This window comes from Drosophila arizonae, chromosome 5 (genome assembly GCF_054131065.1).
Source record: "Drosophila arizonae isolate 15081-1271.41 chromosome 5, UAZ_ARI_1.0, whole genome shotgun sequence".
In the NCBI taxonomy this organism is placed as follows: Eukaryota; Metazoa; Arthropoda; class Insecta; order Diptera; family Drosophilidae; genus Drosophila; species Drosophila arizonae.
The window spans coordinates 12,261,120-12,284,637 of record NC_142925.1 but is presented as its reverse complement, the minus strand read 5'-3'; the positions used below and the strand labels follow the sequence as shown (position 1 = coordinate 12,284,637).

The 23,518-nt window shown below is 42.0% G+C and overlaps 2 protein-coding genes across 3 annotated transcripts; both read left to right on the top strand.

The window, feature by feature from the left end:
- Positions 1-8,640: 8,640 nt before the first annotated feature.
- Positions 8,641-18,666, top strand: Pde8 (phosphodiesterase 8). The gene is made up of 16 exons (XM_018011744.2): positions 8,641-10,722; positions 13,111-13,167; positions 13,265-13,470; positions 13,580-13,639; positions 13,694-13,748; positions 13,818-13,916; positions 14,100-14,210; positions 14,318-14,487; positions 14,570-14,780; positions 16,433-16,600; positions 16,658-16,756; positions 16,835-17,083; positions 17,170-17,389; positions 17,450-17,610; positions 17,680-17,947; positions 18,010-18,666. The coding sequence occupies exons 1-16, from the start codon at positions 9,628-9,630 to the stop codon at positions 18,153-18,155; spliced, it is 3,375 nt and encodes a 1,124-aa protein (XP_017867233.1). The 5' UTR covers positions 8,641-9,627; the 3' UTR covers positions 18,156-18,666.
- A 3,447-nt stretch (positions 18,667-22,113) lies between these two features.
- Positions 22,114-23,511, top strand: St1 (Sulfotransferase 1). Of its 2 annotated transcripts, none has more exons than XM_018011752.2 (3): positions 22,114-22,557; positions 22,611-23,141; positions 23,212-23,511. In XM_018011752.2, the coding sequence occupies exons 1-3, from the start codon at positions 22,223-22,225 to the stop codon at positions 23,381-23,383; spliced, it is 1,038 nt and encodes a 345-aa protein (XP_017867241.1). In that variant the 5' UTR covers positions 22,114-22,222; the 3' UTR covers positions 23,384-23,511. The 2 variants fall into 2 exon arrangements, with proteins under 2 accessions (XP_017867241.1, XP_017867240.1); XM_018011751.2 differs by having other exon boundaries at positions 23,197-23,511.
- The last annotated feature ends 7 nt before the right edge of the window (positions 23,512-23,518 follow it).

Below are 23,518 nucleotides of genomic sequence, written 5' to 3'. Positions count from 1 at the left end.
ATCCCCGCCTGCAGCTCAGCACTGGCAAAAAGGACTCCATCGTGACGGTGGCAGCTCTCGGCAACTTTACGCACAGCGTCGTGCGCCGCGCCACTGGAACGGGCAGTAAGTACTCCTATACTAGAAAACCAATCTACTATATCTGCAGCCCACATCGTGCCCCATGCCCCACCCAGCTTAGACTGAGCAATGTGTGCGGAGTGCAAACATACGAAATGCTCGCAAAACAGCAAAAAAAAAAACAGATTTGTGCCCTAAGCGGGTATAAAAAATTTATAAAAAAAAAAAAAAACATAAAATAAAAAAAAAATGAAAAATGGCTTTCAAATTGCTCCATATTAATATGTCAGAGAGATTTCCAATCAATTCAAATTGCAAGCGAAATATATTCTATGAAAAAAGGATTACTGCAGCTGAAGTGAACTTGAAGTAATTTTTAGAGAGAATTTTATTAAAGCAAATATATGAATAAGGGCAAATTCAATTTTAAATTGTTAGTAAGAAGAGCTTTAGATTGTAAAGTAAAAATTAATATTGCAATTGTTTCTTTTTTTTTTTTTTTTGCATGTATATTTGATGAAATGTTTGCAGATTAGTTTGCTGCTGTTAAAAGTAAATCAATTAAATGTATTCTTGAAGGCTCTTTCATAGATGAAAGAGTTATAGAGTGTAGCTATGATGGCTAAAAGTTTGGGCGTATATTTGATAGGTTTTAATACCCGATCCAGAAAGTCTTGAGGTGCTGGCGTCTGAATTCTTCTCTTAGGTCTGGAGCGCGAGCTTGAGGTTTTTAGTAGCTAGCCAGCTTGTTGAGGTTGATAATAGGATTCGTTTCTCATTCCATATATGAGGGTCAATTCAGCCCTATACATTTTACATATATGCGAGACTCTCGCTAGAAATAAATTATTTAGCTGTAAGCCAAAGCTAAGCTCATTCCACAGACTGACATAGACCTGATTCACATATAAAGCTGGCTGTCTTCATCATAATTGTCTTTATATAGATAGATATAGAAAGATATAGAAAGTAAACTTTTTAGTTAAAATTGGAGCAGCATACGAGTATACACATACTATATATATAATATATAATAATAGTCTCACTAGATATGTGTAGATTATCTAGTTGATAGCTCAAGATAAGCTCAAGTTTATATAAAAGCTTGACACAAATATATATATGTATGTATATTCCGCTCTCCACATGTAAAGCTTGCTCTGTAGGGCATTCAGCTGTCGCTGCAGCTCACACAGCTGACATTTGAGGGGAATCTCATTAAAAGCGCTAAGGGCTGCCGCACGGCTAGAGGTAATACGATCTGCGACAAGTCAGCTGGCGCTAGTGTAGCTCTCTGTTATATCCAGGTGCAGCTGTTTTGTATAGACTCCAATTAACGGCTCGCCTGAAGAGCTTGAGCTTCGCATATCAATGGTGCGGCAGACGGTAGCAATTGTAGTCAGCAGATGTGAGAGAGACAGAGAGAGCGAGAGCGAGAGGGAGATCGACGAAGAGAGGGAGAGCCAGACCAAGAGAGCGTGCGGTGAACTGTGAGTGCGCTTCGACTGAAACTTGATCGCGCTCAGCGCTCGGGCCGATCTGCTGAGAGCGAGAGCCGTTTATCGGTTCGCTCTGCAGCTGCCTCGCCCTCGCACTCGCCCCTGCTTTGGCCGGCTGAATTCGCCTCGGCGGAGCTGGCATTCGCAACAGCTGCTCGCCATTTATGGAGTCAGTTGCTTTGAATTGGTTCGCCGTGTCGGTTGTAAAACGCTTTTGTAACGGGACGTTGAGCTCGCCAATGGACTGCGGCTGCTGCCTCTGTGTGAATCGCAATTGGATTGGCTGCACAAATAATAATAATAATAATCAATATATATGCCTCTCTATCTATATAAATATATGATAATACACGAACCGTAATCGTCGTTCAGTAAATTTGAAACAACTGCCTCTGGCTTCGCCCAGGTCGCTCGTTATGCAAATCGCAAACGCAGAAGGTGAAGGCGTTCAAATTCAAATTTACATTCAAACCGAGATTCAAATTCAGTTCGAGAGTCTGCGGCCAATGCAGCGGGCGTGTAACGCGGGCGTGTCGGCCATAACATCGCAAACTGGTCGCCAATCGCAGCAGCAGCAGCAACAGTTGCAGCAGCAGTAGCTCCGTTCAATGCGGCCTAATGTGACGGCACAAATTTGGCTAGAAAAATTCGTGCAAGTGACTGCAACGCGCGTATTAGCCAGGGCCAACCAGTTGAGAACCAAAATCGAATGCAATTAAAGCTTATGACACTACCAACAACAGCAACAACAACAACAACGACAACAACTGTGTGACACAAAATAAAAAACAACGTTGCTAAAAGATTGCAGCAACTGGTGTGTGTTGTGTTGTGTGGAAAAAAACAGCTCGGCGCCACAAAGCGAGCCAAAAAGCAAAAGAATACAGCAAGACAACAACAACAACAATAACAACAACAACAGCAAGAGCAACGGCAGCAGCAGCTGCAACAACAATAACAACAGTGCCAAATAAAAATATAACAACAATTTATACGCTGTATCGAAAAGTGTTAAAATTCAAAATAAACTTCACAACTAAGTGTGCCAATAACAACAACAACAACAACAACAACAATCAGTAACTGTGCTAGTTGCTCATAGCGAGTCTAACATTCTCCCAGCTACATATATACCATATGTATGTATCTGTATCTGTGTATCCGTATATCTGTGTATCAGTGTATCTGTATCTGTATATATGGCTAAAAAGCTGTAGCTATTGCTGCGTCTAACTGGCTGTGCGTTTGTGTGGCATTTCATTCGTCAATTTGGCTGCAGTCAGTGCCTGCACCTGCCAAAGGTGTTTTGCAAAACTAGCTCATTAACGTGTGTCGGCTGTCAGGCTAACTGCCCAGTTAACACAGCTAACGGCCAACGGGCAATGGCCAACGGCTAACGACCCAAAGCGCTCCAATAATGCAAATAGCAGCTAATGAGAACAAAACAACAAACTGACAAAGCATGCTTATATAAATTTTTTGTGTTTATATTGTGTACAATAGGAGAGCAGAAAAACACACACACGCACACACATGCAACAAGAATTTTCTAGCGCATTCAGTTTATTAATTTTTTTATATATATTTTTTTTCGTTTTTATTATTTGTTGTCGCTTAGAGATAAAAAAGATTCACATGACAATCTGGTTTGCGTTACACGCGACTCTATGACGATCTTTCAGATTCAGCACACACACACACACACACACATGCTCAATTGCACACACACCAATGCCTTGGCGTTGCCAGAGCGCCGCATAAAATGCGAACGATCGACGACGATCGGCAAACAATAACAATCGAACGAGCGCCCACGCAATGGCGCCAAAACATCAATCAAAGCAAAATAAGCAACAGCAACAACAACGGCAACAACAACAACAACAACAACAAAGGCAAAGCAAACACGAAAATGTATACAAAACAAAAGCGAAACTGCAGCAGCAGCGCTGCCAATGCCAACACCCAGGCAGGCAGGTGTCAATGGCCAATGGCCGTTGGGCAACAGTGCGAGGCGTTTATCAATGTTGCGCCTTAATTACTCAATCAGAATTGAAATCAATTGAATTTGAATTGATGCGATTAGAAAACCTTTTGGGTCTATCACAAACTGTCGCCATTCTGCTGCTCTCTGTGGCTGCGGCCACGTGAAGCTTCTCACATAGAGCAGCGTCGCGACCTGGCACCTTCTGCCAGAGAGATTAGATTAGGTGAGCAGACTGGGAGAGAAGTCCACAGTCAGTGTCAATATGCGTGTGTGTGTGTGTGTGCGATGACACTGACTGGACTCATGCCCCATGCCCGCTATCAACTATCAACTATGAACGCTGAACGCTGAACGCTGATGATCGCCGTCAGATAGATAAAGCCTCGTTGCTGTTGGGTTTCGCATTTCGGGTGAATTGCTGTGAGCAACGTGCCCAGAAGCAGGCCAAACTAACTAACTGTACTCTGGAGCACTCTCGCTCTAGTTCAATTCCCCAACACATACACACACATATACATACATGTATATCAACTCGTATGTGGTAGATGTAGATTGTGCACGCGTTTTGTTTTCTGCTTGATTATTTGTAATTGTGTCAGTGTGTATCTCCCTCTATCTATGCATGTGTGACTATGTGTGTGTGTGTGTGTGTGTGTGCTGGTGAAAACGCATTATACGCCTGTGTTTCAGTTTCAGCAACCGTATCTCTGTGTGTACGGGGGCCTAAACATCTGAATACTATGGGCAAACTTGCCTGATATTATCTTATCAAAAATTAATTGGTTGTCATGACAACGGCCAAGGCGCAAAAGAGACTCTTGGCCAATGACCGGCTAATGCCATACGCCAAATGCGCTGCACTGCACTGCAATCGAAATGCAATTTGTATTAAATAGTTTGCCCTCCCTCCCCCTACAAAGAATGTCGATTTCATGTAATGCAATAACAAATACTTTCATGTCTCGAACTTGAAATTTCCATTCGATTAGCTGAATTTTTTCGTATTGTCTACATTTATTTATTTATTTTATTATTTTGTATTCATTTTTTGTTGTTGTTGTAGCTGTGCGCATTTAGCTACCAAACGGAAATTGTTCATAAAAAATGTTGTTTTTGTGCCTTGAACCAAGCAAAAATATTTACTCGATTCACTGCGGATGTTGAAGCCTTTGAAAAATCACGTCTTGGCCAACTACAAATGCAGCTAAAGCCAATTGCATAGAATAGACCTCCAATATATCTGTATAAATAATTAGGTAAAAAAGTCAGCATTTTAATAACAATTTTATAATCCCCCTTTAAGCAGTCATAATTCCTAATGGGTTTCGGTATCAAGTGGTATAATATGATTTATAATTGAGCCGTTTGAAGTGCGAGCAATACAAATTCCACTCAAGCATAAGTACATATATATATGTATGTATATAGAGTGAGCAAGTATATATATATATATACATAAATCAAAGGCATTAATTTCTGTGAAACTGTAAAGCAAATTATTGAAATACCTGGAAAGTTGAGTGAAGTGAAGTGCCAATTTCCTGGAGAATCACTGAAAGAGTCATTGGCTGGCCCAAATATTCAATTATGATTTTGACAAGGCCAAAAGCAGCAGGAAGAATAGAAGCGGAAAAACGCCAATGTTTTTACCCTTTTCTTTAGTAAACTTCTGCTAAAACTGTCTTATGATGCATATATTTATATTTAAATTCAATTGAAACTATTGAAACTATTGAAATTAGTAATTCATAATTTCTTCGTTTTCAATTAACAATTTATATTTAAATTAAATTTTTTATCCATAGCTACATATATCTGAATTTCAATTTATTAAAATATCTCTTCATTATTATTTATTTTTAATTTTGTTTTACGCCCAACTTCTTATTATTAACTTATTAACTGAACTCTATTTTTTTTTTTTATTTATTTTTTGTTTATTTTTTATTTTTATTTTTATTTTATTTATTATTTTTTATTTATTTTTTTTTTTTATTAATTTTTATTATTTATTTATTTTAGATTGAGAATAAACTCAATAGATACTCACATCAATTTTAAATTATTAATTGAGCTCTTACATTAGTTATTTATTTATTTATTTTTTGCTGAGAACCAACAACTTCTATTTAAATTGAATTTACTTTATAGCTTTATAATTATAAATAATTAATTTTCTCCGATTCCATACAACAACTTTTGTTTAAATAGAACCTATTATATACACATACAGAGCTATATTTCTCAATTATAAATGAATTTAATTATTAAAAGACCTCTTTACTTTCGCCAATTCCAATCAAGAACTTTGCTTTACATAGATATTTATCTCACTTTTAATTAATTTGAATTATTAATAGAACTCTCGATGTTCTCCAATTGCAGTCGAGCTGTCACGCTTTAAGCCCAATTCACAGTTAATAGAAAAACTTCTTGACTGTGGCCAAAAGGCCGAGCGTTTGGCGTGTAGCGCTCGGTGCGGTCGCTGCCGGGTTTCAGAATCCGTGCGAGAATTATCATCTGGCAAACAGTTTTTCATAACGGATTAGTGCGGACGTTTTGCCGTTGGCCAGGTCTAGTCAGTGCCAACCAGTGGCCCGTTACGCTCTCTACTGTACTGTGCTGTGCTGTGCTGTGTGTTGTTGCTACGGATTCCTAATTTAACTTTGACTAACTGCAATTTGAGTTTTTCATTGAAGTTGCTCTCGTTTATTTTCCTTTTGCCGTACGCAAATAACGGCAGTCGCCATCGTATTCGCATCCGTATCCGCCTCCGCCGTAACTGTGCTCCTGTTTGTCGAGCAGTTAAATTTTAATATAGCCCGCAGTGTTTGCACAGCGTCGTGGCCATGCTGCATACTCGTAAATAAGCCAAGTGCTAATCGATCAAAATCAAGCGCACCTTCAACTGCCTTCAACAGCACCCCCCCAGCCGCCCCTACCCCCTCGTTGCCGTTGCCGTTGCCGTTACCGCACAGCCACAACTTGTGTACACTTTACACACTAATGAGCCAGCAACTGTTGCCAGTGTGTGTCCGTGTGTAACATGAGCCTTAATGTGAGCAAGTGTTGTAAGTATTTGCAGGCAGTTTCAGTTCCAGTTCCAGTTCCATTGGCGCCATTTCCGCTGCCGTTCATCATCAAGAGACACTTTAGATTTAAGTATTACTGTGTGTGTGTGTTTGTGTGTGTGTCTCGGTGTGTGTGTGTGTGTGTGTGCGTGCTCTCCAAATAGTTGAGATTCAAATGAAAATTAAATATGGCCAGCAAATATCTGAGCCTGGCCACAACGAAAGTTTAAGCCAAAGCCAAAACCAAACCCTGTTGCTTATTATTGCTGGCAACGTCAGCGGCTGCTGCTGCTGCCGCTGCTGCTGCTGTGGCTTTTATCTAAACAATTTATCGATTTTCGTTTAGATTACAACGCGTACCGCTAGCCAGCGCAACTGAGGCAAGCGGACGCTAACAACGATAAGATACACACAGGCCAGGCCGTGCCAGGCCAAGCCAGGCCATGGCAGGCAGCATATATTTATTTGAATATACGCAAATATTTTCTCTATATACATAAGTGCACACACACACACACATACACACATAAATTTATATAGATATATAATATATATATAAAATGATATGAGCAGGGGCCGTGTACTAGCCGCAGCGTTGCGTCCCGCATGTTTATGTTTCAGGGCTATTTTTGTTCATAAATACTCATAGATATTATGGAGCACACATAGTTATGCATGTGGAGCAGGTTATCATTACGCACTAATTGTCTGAAATCAATGCCAGCGCAGCCAGATAAACAGACGAGCAGCCGGGCACTCGGGCAGTCGGGCAGCCAAATAGTCGAGCAGCAGCAGCAGCAGCTACAACAAAATAAATGACAAATTAACATAGTGCCACGAAAATAATCAAAAGCGATAATTATGTTGAATATTTGTAGTTAATTTGCAAAGTCAGCGAATAAAAAAAAAAATCCCAAAAAAAAAAGGAACGGAAAACGCAGAGAAAAAAAATAAAATAAAATAAAAGCAATAAAACAACAACAACAACAACAACAACGAGAAACACACAAAATCACCGCGCAGCAACCGCAACGGCTAAAAGCCAAACAATGATTATATCTAGCCAGCCAGCGAACCTCTCCGGGACATCATCGGCCCACATGAGCGAGGAAGGCGTTGAGAGCGATTGCAGCTGTGTGGGCGTGGACGTGGGCGAAGGCGAAGGCGCGGCGACGGGAGCAGGCGTTGGTCTAATGATGGGCAGGGCGGCCAGACAAATGCAAACGCATGCCATGGAGGCAGAAAAACCACCAACGCCGCCACCACCACCACCGCCAACACCAGCAACAACAACAACAGCCACAACAACTACACATAGAGCTTCATTAACACGCCCGGCCTCCGAGTCCGAGTTGCTAGTGGGTAAGCGGATTGTCTTGGCAGCCACAGCAGCTGTTGGAGGAGGAGGAGAAGAAGAAGGAGGAGGCGGGTTATTGGTTTGGGGGCGCCGAACGTGCGTGTGCCTGTTATAAAGTGTTTTGTTGAAATGCCAGCGCTTATAATTAAATAAAACGTGCGACTAGACTAGACTGAAGATATGAATGGGCGGCGGTAGTCTTCAGCTGCCGTTTGATAGTATCTCTCAATGGCTATCTCGCTCTCACTCACGCTCTCACTCTCACACACTCACCCTCACCCTCACTTTCTCTCTATCGCTCGGTCGGTTGCGAATGTCAACCTAAAAGTAGGCAACACTTTTGCTCGCGCACGCAAAATAATGTAGCATGCTTTTCAGCGCTTCGCTGTTGGTGCAATCTTAGCTGAAGCCGTAATATGATTTTCTCTTCATTCTGCTCGTTTTTGTTGTCTTTGCAGGCACTGGCACATCAGGCACCAGCTCCTCCGGCGGCGGTCGTCCCGGCCATCGCAAATCCTCACTGGCGCTGGCACTGACGCCCGAGGATGACTCAATGGACGTGTATCAGGTGAGCCTAAATAGCACATGTACATATACATATACATACACATAAGTACTCCTGCTATAGATAGTCGTGTGCTTTGTGATGATGCTGATTAAATGGCTGTTTTGGCCACTCTTGTTTCGCTGGCCCTGGGCCATCGTTTTTGTTTTTTTGGTTTTTTTTTTCTCGTTTTTTTGTGGTCGACAACGCACATGTGTGTTACGTCTTTGATAAGATATCTTATCATCGTTCGTTATATGATGGAAGCTCTCGCCAAAGTACGTTTTCTTTCTCTGCTTCCCTTTTACACACTCCTCCCCTCCTGCTGTTGCTTTACATTTTGCTCAGCTGCGCTGCTTTAAATAGCCGCTCATTTACACTGGCTGAGAAGCGTGTATGAGTATGAGTGTGTACGTGTGTGTGTGTGTGAAAGAGAACAACTTGACTGTGTGTGTGTGTGTGTGTGTGCGGTTATTTGCCATTGAGTCTCACATAAACAATGTGCCGCCAGAGAAATCAAATCAATTAACATTGAAGGTGGGAAATCAAAAAGTAAAGAAATAGATTAACCCGCCGCATTGCCAGCTAGCTACTCGTAGCTGTCGCCCCACTGTCGAGCCAATTCACTCACTCACTCGCTCAGTCAGCCAGTCAGTCAGTCGCGTTTCGACCGCAAAACAAACCTGTGAAATATTCAATTTCTAGACACCGACCATAACTCACGACTGACGGCGCAGTGCCCCTGCATAGCCGCACGGATTGCGGAGACTAGTTCGACTGGATTAATTAAATCTCAATTTGATAAGTGGAAATCTTCGCAGTTCGATACACGCACATTTCAATATCTACTTTTTTTTTTACTTTTATCTCTTGGCCATAATATGTGCCGCTCGGTTGCTTACGCAAGTGCTCTGCCCAGGTTAACGTTGTTGTTATTGTTGCTGCTGCTGCTGCTGCTGCAGGCATAGAAGGACATTTGGAGCATTGCTTGAGAGTCGCGTCGAGTCGCGTCGAGTGTCAAGTGCTTTTGTTGTGCGTATTGATATTGTGAAGTAGCTGGGCAGAGCGAGTGAGTGTGCGAGTGTGAGTGTTATTGTATAATTAGCAGAATGCGCAATTGTTTGCCAAAAATATTTCGCACCAAATCATCGTCGTCGGTGTCGCTGTCGTCGTCGACGTCGACGTCGACCAGAAACGCGGCCGGCCATTCAAATGAATTGGATGTGGACTCTGATGCGGAACGCTATGTCATTGCGCCAGCAAATGCTAAATTAGCTAGGGCCGCTGATCAGCCGCTCGATAGAAATGCCAATAAAAAGCTGCATCAACAGCAACGGCAACGGCAACGAAAGCAGCAGCAGCAGCAGCAACAGGCGCCAGCCACAGCGACGACAACGACGACGACGACGGCAACGACGTCGTCCGCTGATGACGTCGATAAGAACCGGCTGATAAGCGCTGATAGAATAGCTAATTCAAATAGTTCGGATTTAGAGACAAGCAACAACGGCCACAGCCAGAGCCAGAGCAACAGCAGCAATGGCAATGGCAACCAAACAGCGACAAATGGCAGCATCCGCCAAGTGCTCGACGCGAATCCGACCTCGGAAATGAAGGTGGCTGACGGTGAAATTTTATTAGCAGCGCCAGTGCCCGTTGCGTTGTCATTGCCAGCGCCAGCGCCAGCGCCAACGCCAGCATCGTTGGCCTCGTTGCCGAGCAACTCCAGCAAAACGCCCGAGGAAATGGAACGGGAGTACGCCGCAAATGAGGCGGCCGAGGGCAGGGATATAATGACGCCACTGATACGCAGCACAAGGTCATTGAGCACGGCCTTCGCCGGTGGCAGCGCCAGTGGTGGTGGTCCAGGTGGCGGCGGTGGCGTTGCTGCTGGCAGCGCTGCTGGAGTGGGCCGCATTATGCAGCCGGAAATAGTCGAGGCCATACGCAATCTGGACACACAGGCATTGCGTTTGAACAACCTCACGCTGGAGGACAGAGTGAAGCTGACACAGCTGCAGGATGCCAAGGCAAAGGAAACCCATGATGTGGCTGTGGTGCGACCCAAGGTATTCGCATTCGATCGCCAGACGCACAGCCTCTACGAGCGACGGCTGCACAAGGGGCCCAAGCTGCGGCTGTGGGTGGGCAACGGCAAGAAGCCGTCGCCGCAAACCGAGGAGGATGAGCTCAAAACATTTCAGGTATTGGCTGACAGGCGCCTTCCAGTAATTGAGACAGCTTGACAATGTCCATAAACCACAAAGAAGTCAGCTCTTTTTCTAGCCATTCACTTAGCTGATAGGCCAGGCCAAGATAACACTCAGCAATCGACAGAAATTGTCAGAGGCATTATCAGTGCAGCTCTGACGCTTGTCCATGATTCAAATTCACGCTAAGGCGTCATTGATTGGTGTTGCCCCTTCCGGAAGCCATCAACTTCGTCAGGTCTTGGACGAAATTACAAAGCCTATTTGATTCATACATAAACAAATATTTATATAGAAACAATTCATATGAATGAAAATGTGATACGTCAGAGTTACAGTAATTGCTGAATATATAAATATACATATATGTATGTGTGTATGTATATTTATTCTTTAAATTTTACTTATTTGTTTATTTTACTTTATATAATGCAAAATGTATTTCACTTCATTTGTTGAGCAAGTGAAATCGTGTTTAAAATTGAGCAACTGTTTATCAATCCATCAACTGGAACATTGATCAAAATATTAATTGTGTTTATTGAATGAGATAGCCTGTGCTCACTGCACATTTTATTATATTTGTTTTACATATTTAAATGCTGTTTACAAAGTCTCTAACTAAATACAAAAAAGTTTATTTAGCTAAGGGAAAATCACATGTAAAATTGGCGTAAATCCGAAAGAGTTTAAAATATTTAAAGCAGCTTAAGAGATTAAACATTTAGAGATTAGTCTCCTGCTGACCTTTGATTTGAATTTGCTAACGTTGCAAAATATATAAATATTTAAATGCATATAAAACATATGTTTGTATACATACATGTCAATATATAAATATTTTTATTTATGTAAAAATATATATAAATATATAAATATGTTTATTTATACATATTATATGTGAATATATTTATACATAAATATTTATTGTATATTATATATATTTAAAAATGTATACATACATATTTTGAATATATCTATACATAAATATTTATGTATATTTATTTAAACATGTACATATGATATAAATATATTTTGGATAAATTTAAATATTTAAATATATTTTTACTTAAATAAAAATATTTATATATAGACATGTATGCATACAAAAATATGTTTTATATACATTTAAATATATATATATATTTTTTTTATATATTTATATATATTTGTATATAGATGTATTTCAATATAAAGTTACGATCAGGTTCACTAGATTCTCTGGGTGCTAGCAGAGCTATCTAGACCTCTAGCCTCTCGAGGTATTTTTTGGTCATCTCTTAATTTCATTCTTTAATATATGAGAGCTTGACGTCATGCTCATATGCATTTTATCTGCTGGCATGGTAGAGACAAGGAATTCTAGCCTTGTTTTCTAGAGCTAGCTTACTCCACAAATACACCTTTGCCTATATAAACCCTTACATATAGTAAATAGCCCGACAAGTCTTCGGAAAGTAATGATGCTTCAGCACTTCTTCATTTTAAAGCAAAGGCGCATCAGGCTTAGCTGCCTGCTTGCTGCTCAGTAATATAACAAATTATCAAAAATAAATTGGATTGAGCTAAGGAAAATAAAGCTCGTGAATCAATAATGTTGTTGCGCCACTGAGAGCTGGCAGTTAATCTTGAACGTAAATTGCAAAAATATCAAATAAAATACTTTTTTTCTGGCTCTGCTGTAAAGTAGATTCGTTTTTGGACAAGTTGAGGCTGTGGAACATATTTATATATGTGTGTATATGTATTTATATGGCTGTAAGCTAACATGCTCAACATGTCTTCGCGTAGTCAGTTTATGGATATCGATTTAGAAATCAACGTTTATCAGTTGTCTTGTGCCCAAAGACGGTTATAAATAGTTTTGAATTTGGTTCCGTTTGATGTGAGCTTGTGTTTTCATTATTGAATTGACACAGGGTAAGGCACGTACAGCGGGTGTGCATGTGTGTGTGCGTGTGCGTGTGCGTGTGTGTACATGAAATCCCGATTTTCACATATCGCATTTATTCATACGGGCATAATAAATCTGCAGGCCAAGTCACCAATACGGCAAATGGCGCCCCCAACAATTTCCGACGGGCGCAAGCAATTTTATTTTAATTTATCATCATTTTAGCGACACACACACGCTTCGCATATTGTGCGAGAGATGCGAACGCACACACGCACACACACATATATACACTCCCTCACACGGACTGGTAAACTGACACGACACAGACAGAAGCCGAGTTAAGCCCTCTTATTTTGATGGCAAAGCCAGCGCTGTAGATTTTTATTAAATTTTACACGTTGCTTCACCTGCTCACCTCTTGCCCTTGCTCTTGCTCTTGCTCTTGCTCTTACTCTCTCACTCACCTGCCTTAACTTCTGTTGCAGCGAAATCTCATGGACTTGAAATATCCAACCGTGCTACCACCGAATCCTCAACTTAAGGTAAGCTGACACGTGCCACCGTTCGCCAGTCCTTCCTGTCCAATTTGACTAATGCCCAATCTCAATCTCAATCGCAATGTCAATTCCCGTCCCGCAGGCGCTTTTAGTTTTTCACAAATCGGATAGCATCTGCGAGGTGGTCACCTTGGCCTGCCAGCGCCACCAGCTGGACGTAACGCTGGTCAAGTCCAAGGAGGAGGCGCTCGAAACGCTGCACAAGTCCTATGCCACGGCGCAGTGCTATCACCTAATTATAATTGATGCGCGCTCCACAAAGGGTCTCGACGCCGAGCACATTGCAAGGTGAGTGCGGCGTACGTTGCGTATACGTGATGGCAAACTCTTGCCGAAACTTTGCACTTTAACTGATGCGAACTTCTTCCACATATTTCGCTTCATTCTCCACCGCCAGAACAATACGCCACACACACGGACATCACTTAACGACAATAATTGCCGTCTGCAAAAAGAGGTACGTAGCAACGCTCAGTCCACCTGGTGTCATTTAGCCAAATGTCTCTTTCAGTTTCTTTGAGAAGGATGATGCGCTAATTGCTCTATTGGACGCTGGCGTTAATAGAGTAAGTTTTCAGTTCAGTTATCCGCAATTGACTGCAATTAACCAGCTCACCTCCTGATTGCTCTCGCAGTGCATAGCCGAGACGACCAACCTGACCCTGTGCAGCGTCGAACTGAAGCAGATACTGCACTCGATCATCCGGCCACATAATGTGATGTCCACTCAACAGGTAAGCGTCACAGGGCATACGCAATTCAGCAATGCAGCAATGCAGCATTGCAATCGAGTTAATGTCCTGGCCGGGAATGCATCAATTCAATTAAACTGGCGTCGCCGCTCGTCGCTAATCAAATTGTAAATGTTAACCAGAAGCACGCCCTCTCTCCTCTCTTCCCTTCTCACGCACACACAGGCACTGTATACGGCCCTGCACCGGCTGAAGGAGGTGGTGCTCATCACGGACGACGTGCTGCGCATACAATATGCGAACCGAGCCACCGAGCGACTGCTCAACATGCGGCTGGTGAGTGACTCATGCATGCATCATGCACTAATGCGCCCAGGGTGCACACACACACACACGCACAGAGAGAGAGACTCTAATGCGATTTGTATTTGAATGTCAAACAGGATGAAATAATTAGCAAGCCATTAGGCGACATCTTCGTCTCGGACCTGTCCACCATCAGCGAGCAGGGCAAGAGCATCAAGGAGTTCGATGGCATTCTAATGGTGCGCCGCAAGAATCAGGAGAGCATTCCCATGCACGTGCGTGTCGTGCCCGTGGCCTGCATCGGCAGGTAAGTGGCAGTAAAGGCCTCAAGCCTCTCCACTCTCAATGGCATTGAATTGATTTTCGCCCCCTTTTTTCCCACTTTCCAGTGCACCGACGCATCTGATTTTCAACTTCGATATACCCGGCGGCGGTATGGACTTCATTGCAACGCTGCCGCAGCCAAAGGAGGCGCCGCGGGGCTCGCTGCACTCGGTGCGCCGCTGCAGCTTCGACGTGCGCTCGATTGCCTCGGACGGACTGCGCCGCACCAGCCTGGCCAAGCTGACGTCGCTGCCGCTGGAGGCGCCCATCACCAAAGTATGACTCCATTTTGTACGCCCAATTGGTTTTGACTAAACTGTTGACAGCTCCAGCCCAACCCAGTCCAGTCCAATCCAATCCAATCCAATCCAATCCAATTCAATCCAGCCCAACCCAGTCCAATCCAACTCATCAGACAACATACGAATGCTTTTTGTGCCCATGTTGCCGATACTAAACCAAACTATTGTCCGTGTCCGCGTCCGTGGTGTGTGGTTTCTCTCTCTCTCCCTCTGTGTCAGTGTGTGTGTGTGTGTGTGTGTGTGTGTGTCATGTGTTCATTGTTAGGTACTAGCACTGTAGCATCAGTAGCAGCTACCAATCCCCACAACATCTGCCGCCACATCCACAACAGAGCACACACACACAACCACACACACTGATACTGACACAGTCAATGAACGATCCATTTGAATGCGTTAGAGTTGTGCTGAACAGATCAAAGATGTAAATTTGATAGGATTCATCAAATGAGCTTAAGAGTATTTATTTTTAACAAAAGTTATAAGAAAGAGAAATAGAAATTTCAGTTAGTCCTCTCTATTTAGAAACCAATTTTAGGTGGAACTACTTAGAGTTCTAGCAATTCATATTTGCAGCTTAATGAAAGCTTAAATTTGAACAAATCAAGTTTATTTTTAAGTTTATTTTGTATAACAATAATTTGCTTTCCTTCAGTTTTGCAACACATTGCGTATACGCCCCAGTATACTACTTGAACTACTTTTGATAGGTCTTCCACTTCTAAGCTTAAATATTCGTTGACTTCAATGAAACCATCAAATATAAAGGGAAAATCAATGCGTAGTGCCAAACCTTTAGCTAATGTCGCTTTAATTTATAAATAGAAGCGCTAAGTAGGAAGTTGATTCAAAGCCCTTTAAAATAATTCGGAGTAATTAGCAACTTTTTTTATACACCTAGCAGAATACTAAATGCTGTATAGAATAGCTATGTATATAGAACAACAATAAAGTTCAGCTTATTCAGTTTCATAGCAGAATATATAGATCTAAGTTCCAGTTCTAGAAAACAGAGTTTCGAGCAATACCCATTTAGTTAATCTTCGATGCACAACTCTAATGGAGCCAACAGCTGGGGATGTCTGGCCATCGCATATATCAGTATATGGCTTTAATTATTCATCCGTATCTAATGGCTCGGTTTTTGGCACATATTCGATAATTAATTGATTTAACGCTACTAATCCCATACAGAGTCAACCAATCAATATCAATCTCAATCTCAAACTCAATCTCGATCTCAATCTCGATCTCAATCTCAATCTAATTCTCAATATCAATAACAGACTACAAACATATCAAACCAAATTGCACAACTAAAACTATTGTTTTTACATTGATTCTCTTTTTATCTCTTATATTTGTTATGTTCTCTTTTACTTTTATGTTTTGTGTGTACTCGAACAAACAAACAAACAAACAAAATATCCAATAAACATTATTGTACATATGAACTGGTTCCATTCGCTCGCACGTTCGCTCGCTCGCTCGCTCGTTCGTTTCTGCTCGCTGCGCGTCGCTTGCAATCAAAAAATAAAAAAAATAAAAATGAAAAAAATCAATCAACCAAATCTGTTCAAAACCAACAACAACAACAACAACAAAAACAACGCACACGCACTTTAGATAATCAATTTACTATCACAAGTACAGGAGAATTGTTCAGCGGACGAGGCACGCCTCATAGACAAAGTCTTGGACTTCCTCAAGCGCGAAGGACTCTACAGTCCCCAAATGAAAGAGCTACGCACAGACGATCCCATAGCCACCGATCTCATTGGCGCCCTGCTGACAGTAAGTAGATCGTATAACTTTTAAGAATCGAAGCTAATATATGATTTACCCCGTTAGGGTCCCAGTGTCTACTCGTCGCGGCGCAGCTCGAACGACTCCATCATCCGCACTGGCAACTCGACGCGCGCGGCCACCATAGTACCCGCCAAGATGAAGGTAGAGATCTCGCTATAGGTCATGCTTTACCAAGATTTACATTTAATAATCTCTCTCTCTTTCTCTCTTTGCGAGCAGGCCAATCCCATCATCATGGAACTACTTGAAGAATCTCTGAAATGGGACTTTGATATTTTCAAATTGGAAGAGATCACCGACTACCATCCGCTGCTGTACTTGGGCATGGAGATGTTCCGGCGCTTCGATGTCTTCGCCACGCTGAACATCGACGAGAACGTCTGCAAGGCTTGGCTGGCCGTCATCGAGGCGCACTACCACAAGAGCAACACATATCACAATAGCACACATGCAGCGGATGTTATGCAGGTGCGTCTCTCCCTCTCTCTCTCTCGCTCTCTCTCTCCTCTCCTCTCAATAGTTCCATAAAATCACACTCTCTTCCAAATCGGTAGGCAACGGGCGCCTTCATTACACAGCTGGCCAGCAAGGATATGGTCATGGATCGCATGGACGAGGCAACGGCCCTGATTGCAGCCGCTGCTCATGACGTCGATCATCCGGGACGCTCCTCGGCCTTTCTGTGCAACTCGAACAATCCACTGGCCATATTGTATAATGACCTGACGGTGCTGGAGTCCCACCACGCTGCCATCACTTTCAAGCTGACCCTGGGTAAGTGAAGGCAGCGGAATCAAGCTGAGATCCCTATGCTAACTTCTGGTACTCCTGCAGGTGATGACAAGTTCAACATATTCAAAAACCTGGACAAGGAGACGTACAAATCGGCGCGCAGCACAATCATCGATATGATTCTGGCCACGGAGATGACGCGTCACTTTGAGCACTTGGCCAAGTTTGTGAGCGTCTTTGGCAGCGAGGTGGAGCCGCGCGAGGTAAGCTGAATCAGCCATGCTACTGGTGGTATTGAATATCCACTTAGACCACCATTTAATCCCGTGCAGCTTGTGCAATCCGAGGAGGAGACATCCATACTCATGCGCCGCATGCTCATCAAGGTGGCCGATGTGAGCAATCCGGCCCGTCCCATGCAGTACTGCATCGAGTGGGCGCGCCGCATTGCCGAGGAGTACTTTATGCAGACGGACGAGGAGAAGCAGCGGCACCTGCCCATCGTGATGCCCATGTTCGATCGGGCCACCTGCAGCATACCAAAGAGCCAGATTGGTTTTATCGAATACATTATACAGGATATGATGCACGCCTGGGACGGTACGTGAAACCATCAAGCGAGAATCGAGCATGGAAGTAATTGAAGTTCGATTTGATTGCAGGTTTTATTGATATGCCCGAGCTGATCACGTGCATGCAGATCAACTACTCACAGTGGAAGAAATATGACGAGCAGGGCATCAATACACTCGCCGATATTATGGCCAAGCAGCCGCCGGTGGGCAACAAGTCGTCTAGCTCCAAATAGCATACGGCTTTCCGGAGATTATTCTCGGGTCTACTGAAGCCGCTGCCGGCCCAGGCGCCTGCCACATCCACAATTGGCGAGAACGAGATGGAGGATATGCTCTAGTGCAGGCGCATCCGGACCCAGGGCCGTGGCTTGCGTCGCTGTCTCTCGGCATAGGTCTCGTTCTACTTGTTGTTGTCGCTGCTATGCATACATATCTCGACTAAATAACGCTTCCAAAACTGTGCTCTGTATGGGATGTGTGTGTGTGTGTGTGTGTGGGTGGGTGGGTGTGTGGTTGTGTTTGTGTGCGTGGCGGAAATCTTAATACGCAGTGACAGCTGAGTCTCCATGAATGGGAGGAAGAAGACGCGCACACACACACAACCACCAACCCACCCACTCACACACACACACACAGACACACACATGCACACAAAAACTGTCGCAAATGTTTGAAGAGCAAAACTAAACAAAACAAAGAAAACAAAAAACTAACTAAAAACAAAAAAACAAAAAAAAAAACAAATTATTGGGCTGGACTCAAAATTTAATATTTAAGTAACATCACAAAATGAAAAAAAAAAAAAACAAAACAAAAGAAAATTGTTTATGTATATGTGTATATATGTGTGCCCTATTAAGTGTGTGTGAGCGTGCGTGTGTGTGTGTGTGTATGTCTGCGTGTTAAAATATATACAAATAAATACTAATACTAATACAACAACAAATAGTTACACATAGTCACATATTGTCATGGTGCGAGCAATGTGGCGTGCGCTCTACAGTACCTAAAATGGTATAAAAAAAAATAAATAAATAAAAAAAAAAATAAATCAATAATAAAAATAAATTAAAATTTATAAAATAAAATAAATTAATGAAACACACACACACCGCATAAGCAACATGGCACACATACTAGTACATAAGTCGTGTACGTGTACGTGTTTGTGTTTCTCCTCTCCCACCTTCATCTGCCCTCACACACGAAGACAATCTCTGTTAAATACAACAACTGTCCAACTACTTATAAATTAAGATAGATTTTGCAAAGGCCATAGCTAGATGACAAAGGATTCGCGTTGAGTGAGTGAGTGTGAGTGTGAGCGCGAGTGATTGAGTGAGTGTGTGTGTGTGATTGTTTGGGTGTGTATGCGTGGATGGATTAGCAGGGACAATTTATATATTGAGCAGAGCAAACGAACTATTGGCTAGAATTACAACTATAACTATTTCTACTAATGTACAACTCGACTAGTTTGATTAGCACAAGCAACAAAAAAAAAAAAAACAACAAAAAAAAACAACAACAACAATTCGAATCCACATATGTAACGTGCGTAACTCTATGGGGCCCTTTCTACAACTACTATTACTACTGCTACTACTACAACTACTACTACTACTACTACAACTACCTACTACTATCTAATACCTAATATTATATATGATTATTGAATACTGTTGATGTGTTGCAGAATTAAGCGAAATGCAAATGAAATTTATATAAGTGAAAACCTTTTTGAAATCTTTTTTATCTAATTGACTGAACAAATTACATATTATATATATATAACAAGTAAATTAATACGAATCGATAATACGTTCTTGTTGAAAAAAAAAAAAATTGAAAAACAAAAACAAAAAAATTACAAACCAAAAACAAAATAAAAGAGCAAAAATATTATATATATACATGTTATATATATACATAGATGTTTACATACCTATGAATCAAAGCAAATGCAAAATAATAAGTATATATTCGTAGATATATATACATATATACAATTTATACAACTTTTACGAAGGATAAGCATATTCAAAGGATATATTTATATATTATTATATATGTATGTATGTATGCGAATGCGTGCGTGTGTGTGTGTATGCGTGTGTGGGTATGTCATCCAGTCACACTGTTATTTGTATCTGTTATAGACATTTATTTCACGATTACATTTTTGATACAGTTTATACAGACAAGAAACCGGATCGATCGAGCGATCTTCAGTTTCCCAAGCCCAATCCGAATTGCACACACTCATAAAAAAACAAATACATGCATACACACACCCACGCACTCCGTTTTAATTGAATGCAAATACAAAAAAAAAAAAAAGAAAATATATATATATATATATACGAGTTACATGCATACATATGTATTTATTGTTGTTAATATGTGTGTGTGTATGTGTGCAAGTGTGTGCGTGCTTTTCGATGTTAGCAGGCACGCACACTTCTTAATAAGTATTTACAACAACAACATCAAAAAAATCAAAGCGAAAAAGAAACAATTATTTTTAAATACGAGCTCTTTAAACAAATGCATGCAAATTTCTACATATTACTAAACAATTCTTCGATCCTGTTTGTTTACCCCAACAACATGCAGAATCTTTATACAATTACATACATACTGACATACATATATTTGTTACTACATCTGTTTGCTCCTTGCAGGTTAAGGATTATAAATGTTAAGATTTAGTCAAATTTATTGTAAAAACAAAACAAAACGCGAATAAAAAAACGCAAATACATAAATACAAATTCAAAGTGAAAACAAAAATCAACTGACCTTCGATTTTCAAATTATGGCAAACAAAAAAAGAGGTAAAAACAGAAGTTAAAAATAAGTTTAATTTACATTTGGGCCTTTGGCAAGGTCGAGCATGCAAATAAGTTTGAGTTTTCAATGTAGAGAGCGAGAATATTCATAATATTCATATATCGATTTGCTGTCATTTGTTATTACGCCCGGAATGCTATGAATATATGTAGTTTGGAGGGGTATGATGGACTTGTGCAACCGCATGGAAAAAGGAAGTAGGCGTGGGACAGGATATAGAGTATATATATTATTTAATTATCATAATGGGTTGAGCTGATATAGACCTAATTGATTGTTCGTATGCTGTTCTATCTATAGGAATACATTCAAGACGACTCTGAAATCTAAAGCTTTTTATTTTTGAATATATTTTGAATATTTACATATATTTTTATATTTTTATTGCATTTTATTTTTCTATTTTTAACTTAAATAGGTTTTCTGAATTCTTATGAAAAGAGATGAACCCATTTTGATACAATGCTGCTTCAAATGAAACTCCGTTTTTATATAGGTCACATTTCTGTCTTCAAATGGAATTATAAATAACTTAATAATAAAATATGCCCTGCTAAACGCACCACAAAGAATTTGTATCATTCCCAGAGTATCTCCCAGTCCTCAAATTCTTCTTTAGATCACTCTCACTTCTTCAAATTGGCTTACAGCTGCGTCAATCAGTACTTCTGATCCGCATTCAAACGACCTGTTTTCGATTCTTTGGGCTAAATGGCTAAGTGGCCGAAGACGTGCGCATAATTTCACCTGCTAAGACACTAGGTAAACAAGCAAACAAAACAAACTGTTGACAAAATGAATTGGTAGCCGAAATACTCCGAAACTTTCTTTTGCGACTGGTTTCGACAAGAGCTTCATGGTCCCATAACATAAGCCCTCCATAAAGAAAGTCTTACAGCACCCGATCATTTCATGTATTTCGAAAATCGAACCGAAGATCACAAAAAAAAAAAAAAAAAAACGAGAGTCTGCTGCATGTTATATAACACGCATACACTTATAGATGTGTGTATGCGATGATTGCGGCTCCATTAGTGATGCGGCTCAGGCAAGGGCTGCGCGCGCGCTTCACGTTCATTATTGATTAATGTGATTAATGTTATGGCTTGTATGAATATATTTATGATCATTATATAGACAGTTCTAATGATGATAGTGATGCTAGCCAGGCCTTGTGCTGACTGTGACTGTGAAGGTAGCTGATTGCCAAAAGAGTAAATCTATATGAACTGAGCTGAGTCATCAAGTCACATCACTCATCACTGCTCTTCACATCACGTCACGTGCGCATCTCTGGCACTCAGCGTAGGGCGAGAAATTCTGCCTCGATATTCCCGACGAGATGGCAGTCGCATTTAATGCAGCGGAAACTGTGAAGGCGATCGGTTGGGCGCGTCTTTAAGCAATTTGGAAAATTCGTGATTTATCAGTCAAACATAGTGCCGTTATGCCCGAGTCGAGTTTCTTTGCGCGAAGCGTGCCCTTCGAGCAGATCGACAAGCTGGCCATCAGCGGCGGCTACTCCTCGATCTATGCCACCCGTGAGCCGAACGTGCCCGTGGTGGGCAACTGGGAGCAGCGCTTCTGCCGTCTGGCCGACACCTTCCAGCCCGTGCTGGATCGCGTGCACGACTTCGAGGTGCGTGAGGATGATGTGTGGATCGTCACGCTGCCCAAGTGCGGCACCACCTGGATGCAGGAGCTGGCTTGGCTGGTGCTCAATCAGTGCGACTTTGAGACGGCCAAGTCCGTGGACCTGACCATACGCTCCCCATTTTTGGAGTAAGTTGATCACTCGACTAATGAGAAGCTCGCTAAGCCTCTGGTCAATATAGATTCAATGGCGTTGTGCCGAACGTGCCCCATGATACCATCGAGGCAGCCAATGCGCTAAGCTCGCCACGCCTCATCAAATCCCATCTGCCCGCCTGGCTGCTGCCTCGCCAGGTCTGGACCAAGAAGCCGAAGATCATCTACGTCTATCGGAATCCCAAAGACGCAGCCGTCTCGTACTTCCATCACTGGCGTGGCATGGTCGGCTATCAGGGCACCAAGGACGATTTCATGCACTCCTTCATCGATGGCTATGTGAACTTCACGCCCTGCTGGCCGCACGTGCTCGACTTCTGGCAGTTGCGCCACGAGCCGTACATCTTCTTCACCAGCTACGAGCGCATGAAGACCCAGCTCGATCAGGTAATCAAGGATGTGGCCCGATTCCTGCAGCGCCCAGTGAGCGTTGAGCAGGTGCAGCAGATGAAGCAGCACCTCTCCTTCGAGAGCATGCGCGACAATCCCGCCTGCAACCACGCCAAGGAATTCGAGAGCATGAAAGCAGCAGCTGGCCGCGAAGTGGAGGAGTTCAGGTGAGCCAGTCTTGCACTGATCTCTGTTTAGATCTGCTTACATAAGGCTAAATAGCGTTGCTCCACACAGGTTTGTGCGGCGGGGCGTGGTGGGCAGCCACAAGGATGAAATGACAGCGGACGTGATACGCGAGTTTGATCTTTGGTCCGATGGCAACCTGAGGGAGTACAAATTGAACATGGATGACTTCACAACTTACAGCAAGTACAATGAGCAGGCAACTATCGAGAAACTGTTGTGAGCGCATCAATTAATCACTTCGAACAGATTATAAGCTAATGTGATAAATGTGTAATGTATGAAGAACAGTAAATATATATGTATGTATGTTTGTTATCAATAAATGGCTCCTTACTTCAACACAAATAACTACAGC

Excerpts from the sequence above, each read along its gene's own strand:
- Pde8 (XM_018011744.2), top strand. The coding sequence starts at position 9,628 with ATGCGCAATTGTTTGCCAAAAATATTTCGCACCAAATCATCGTCGTCG. Across the intron at positions 13,917-14,099 it reads ATGTGATGTCCACTCAACAG|GCACTGTATACGGCCCTGCA; the intron begins GTAAGCGTCACA and ends ACGCACACACAG. Across the intron at positions 14,488-14,569 it reads CCCGTGGCCTGCATCGGCAG|TGCACCGACGCATCTGATTT; the intron begins GTAAGTGGCAGT and ends CCCACTTTCCAG.
- St1 (XM_018011751.2), top strand. The coding sequence starts at position 22,223 with ATGCCCGAGTCGAGTTTCTTTGCGCGAAGCGTGCCCTTCGAGCAGATC. Across the intron at positions 22,558-22,610 it reads ATACGCTCCCCATTTTTGGA|ATTCAATGGCGTTGTGCCGA; the intron begins GTAAGTTGATCA and ends TGGTCAATATAG. Across the intron at positions 23,142-23,196 it reads CGCGAAGTGGAGGAGTTCAG|CGTTGCTCCACACAGGTTTG; the intron begins GTGAGCCAGTCT and ends AAGGCTAAATAG.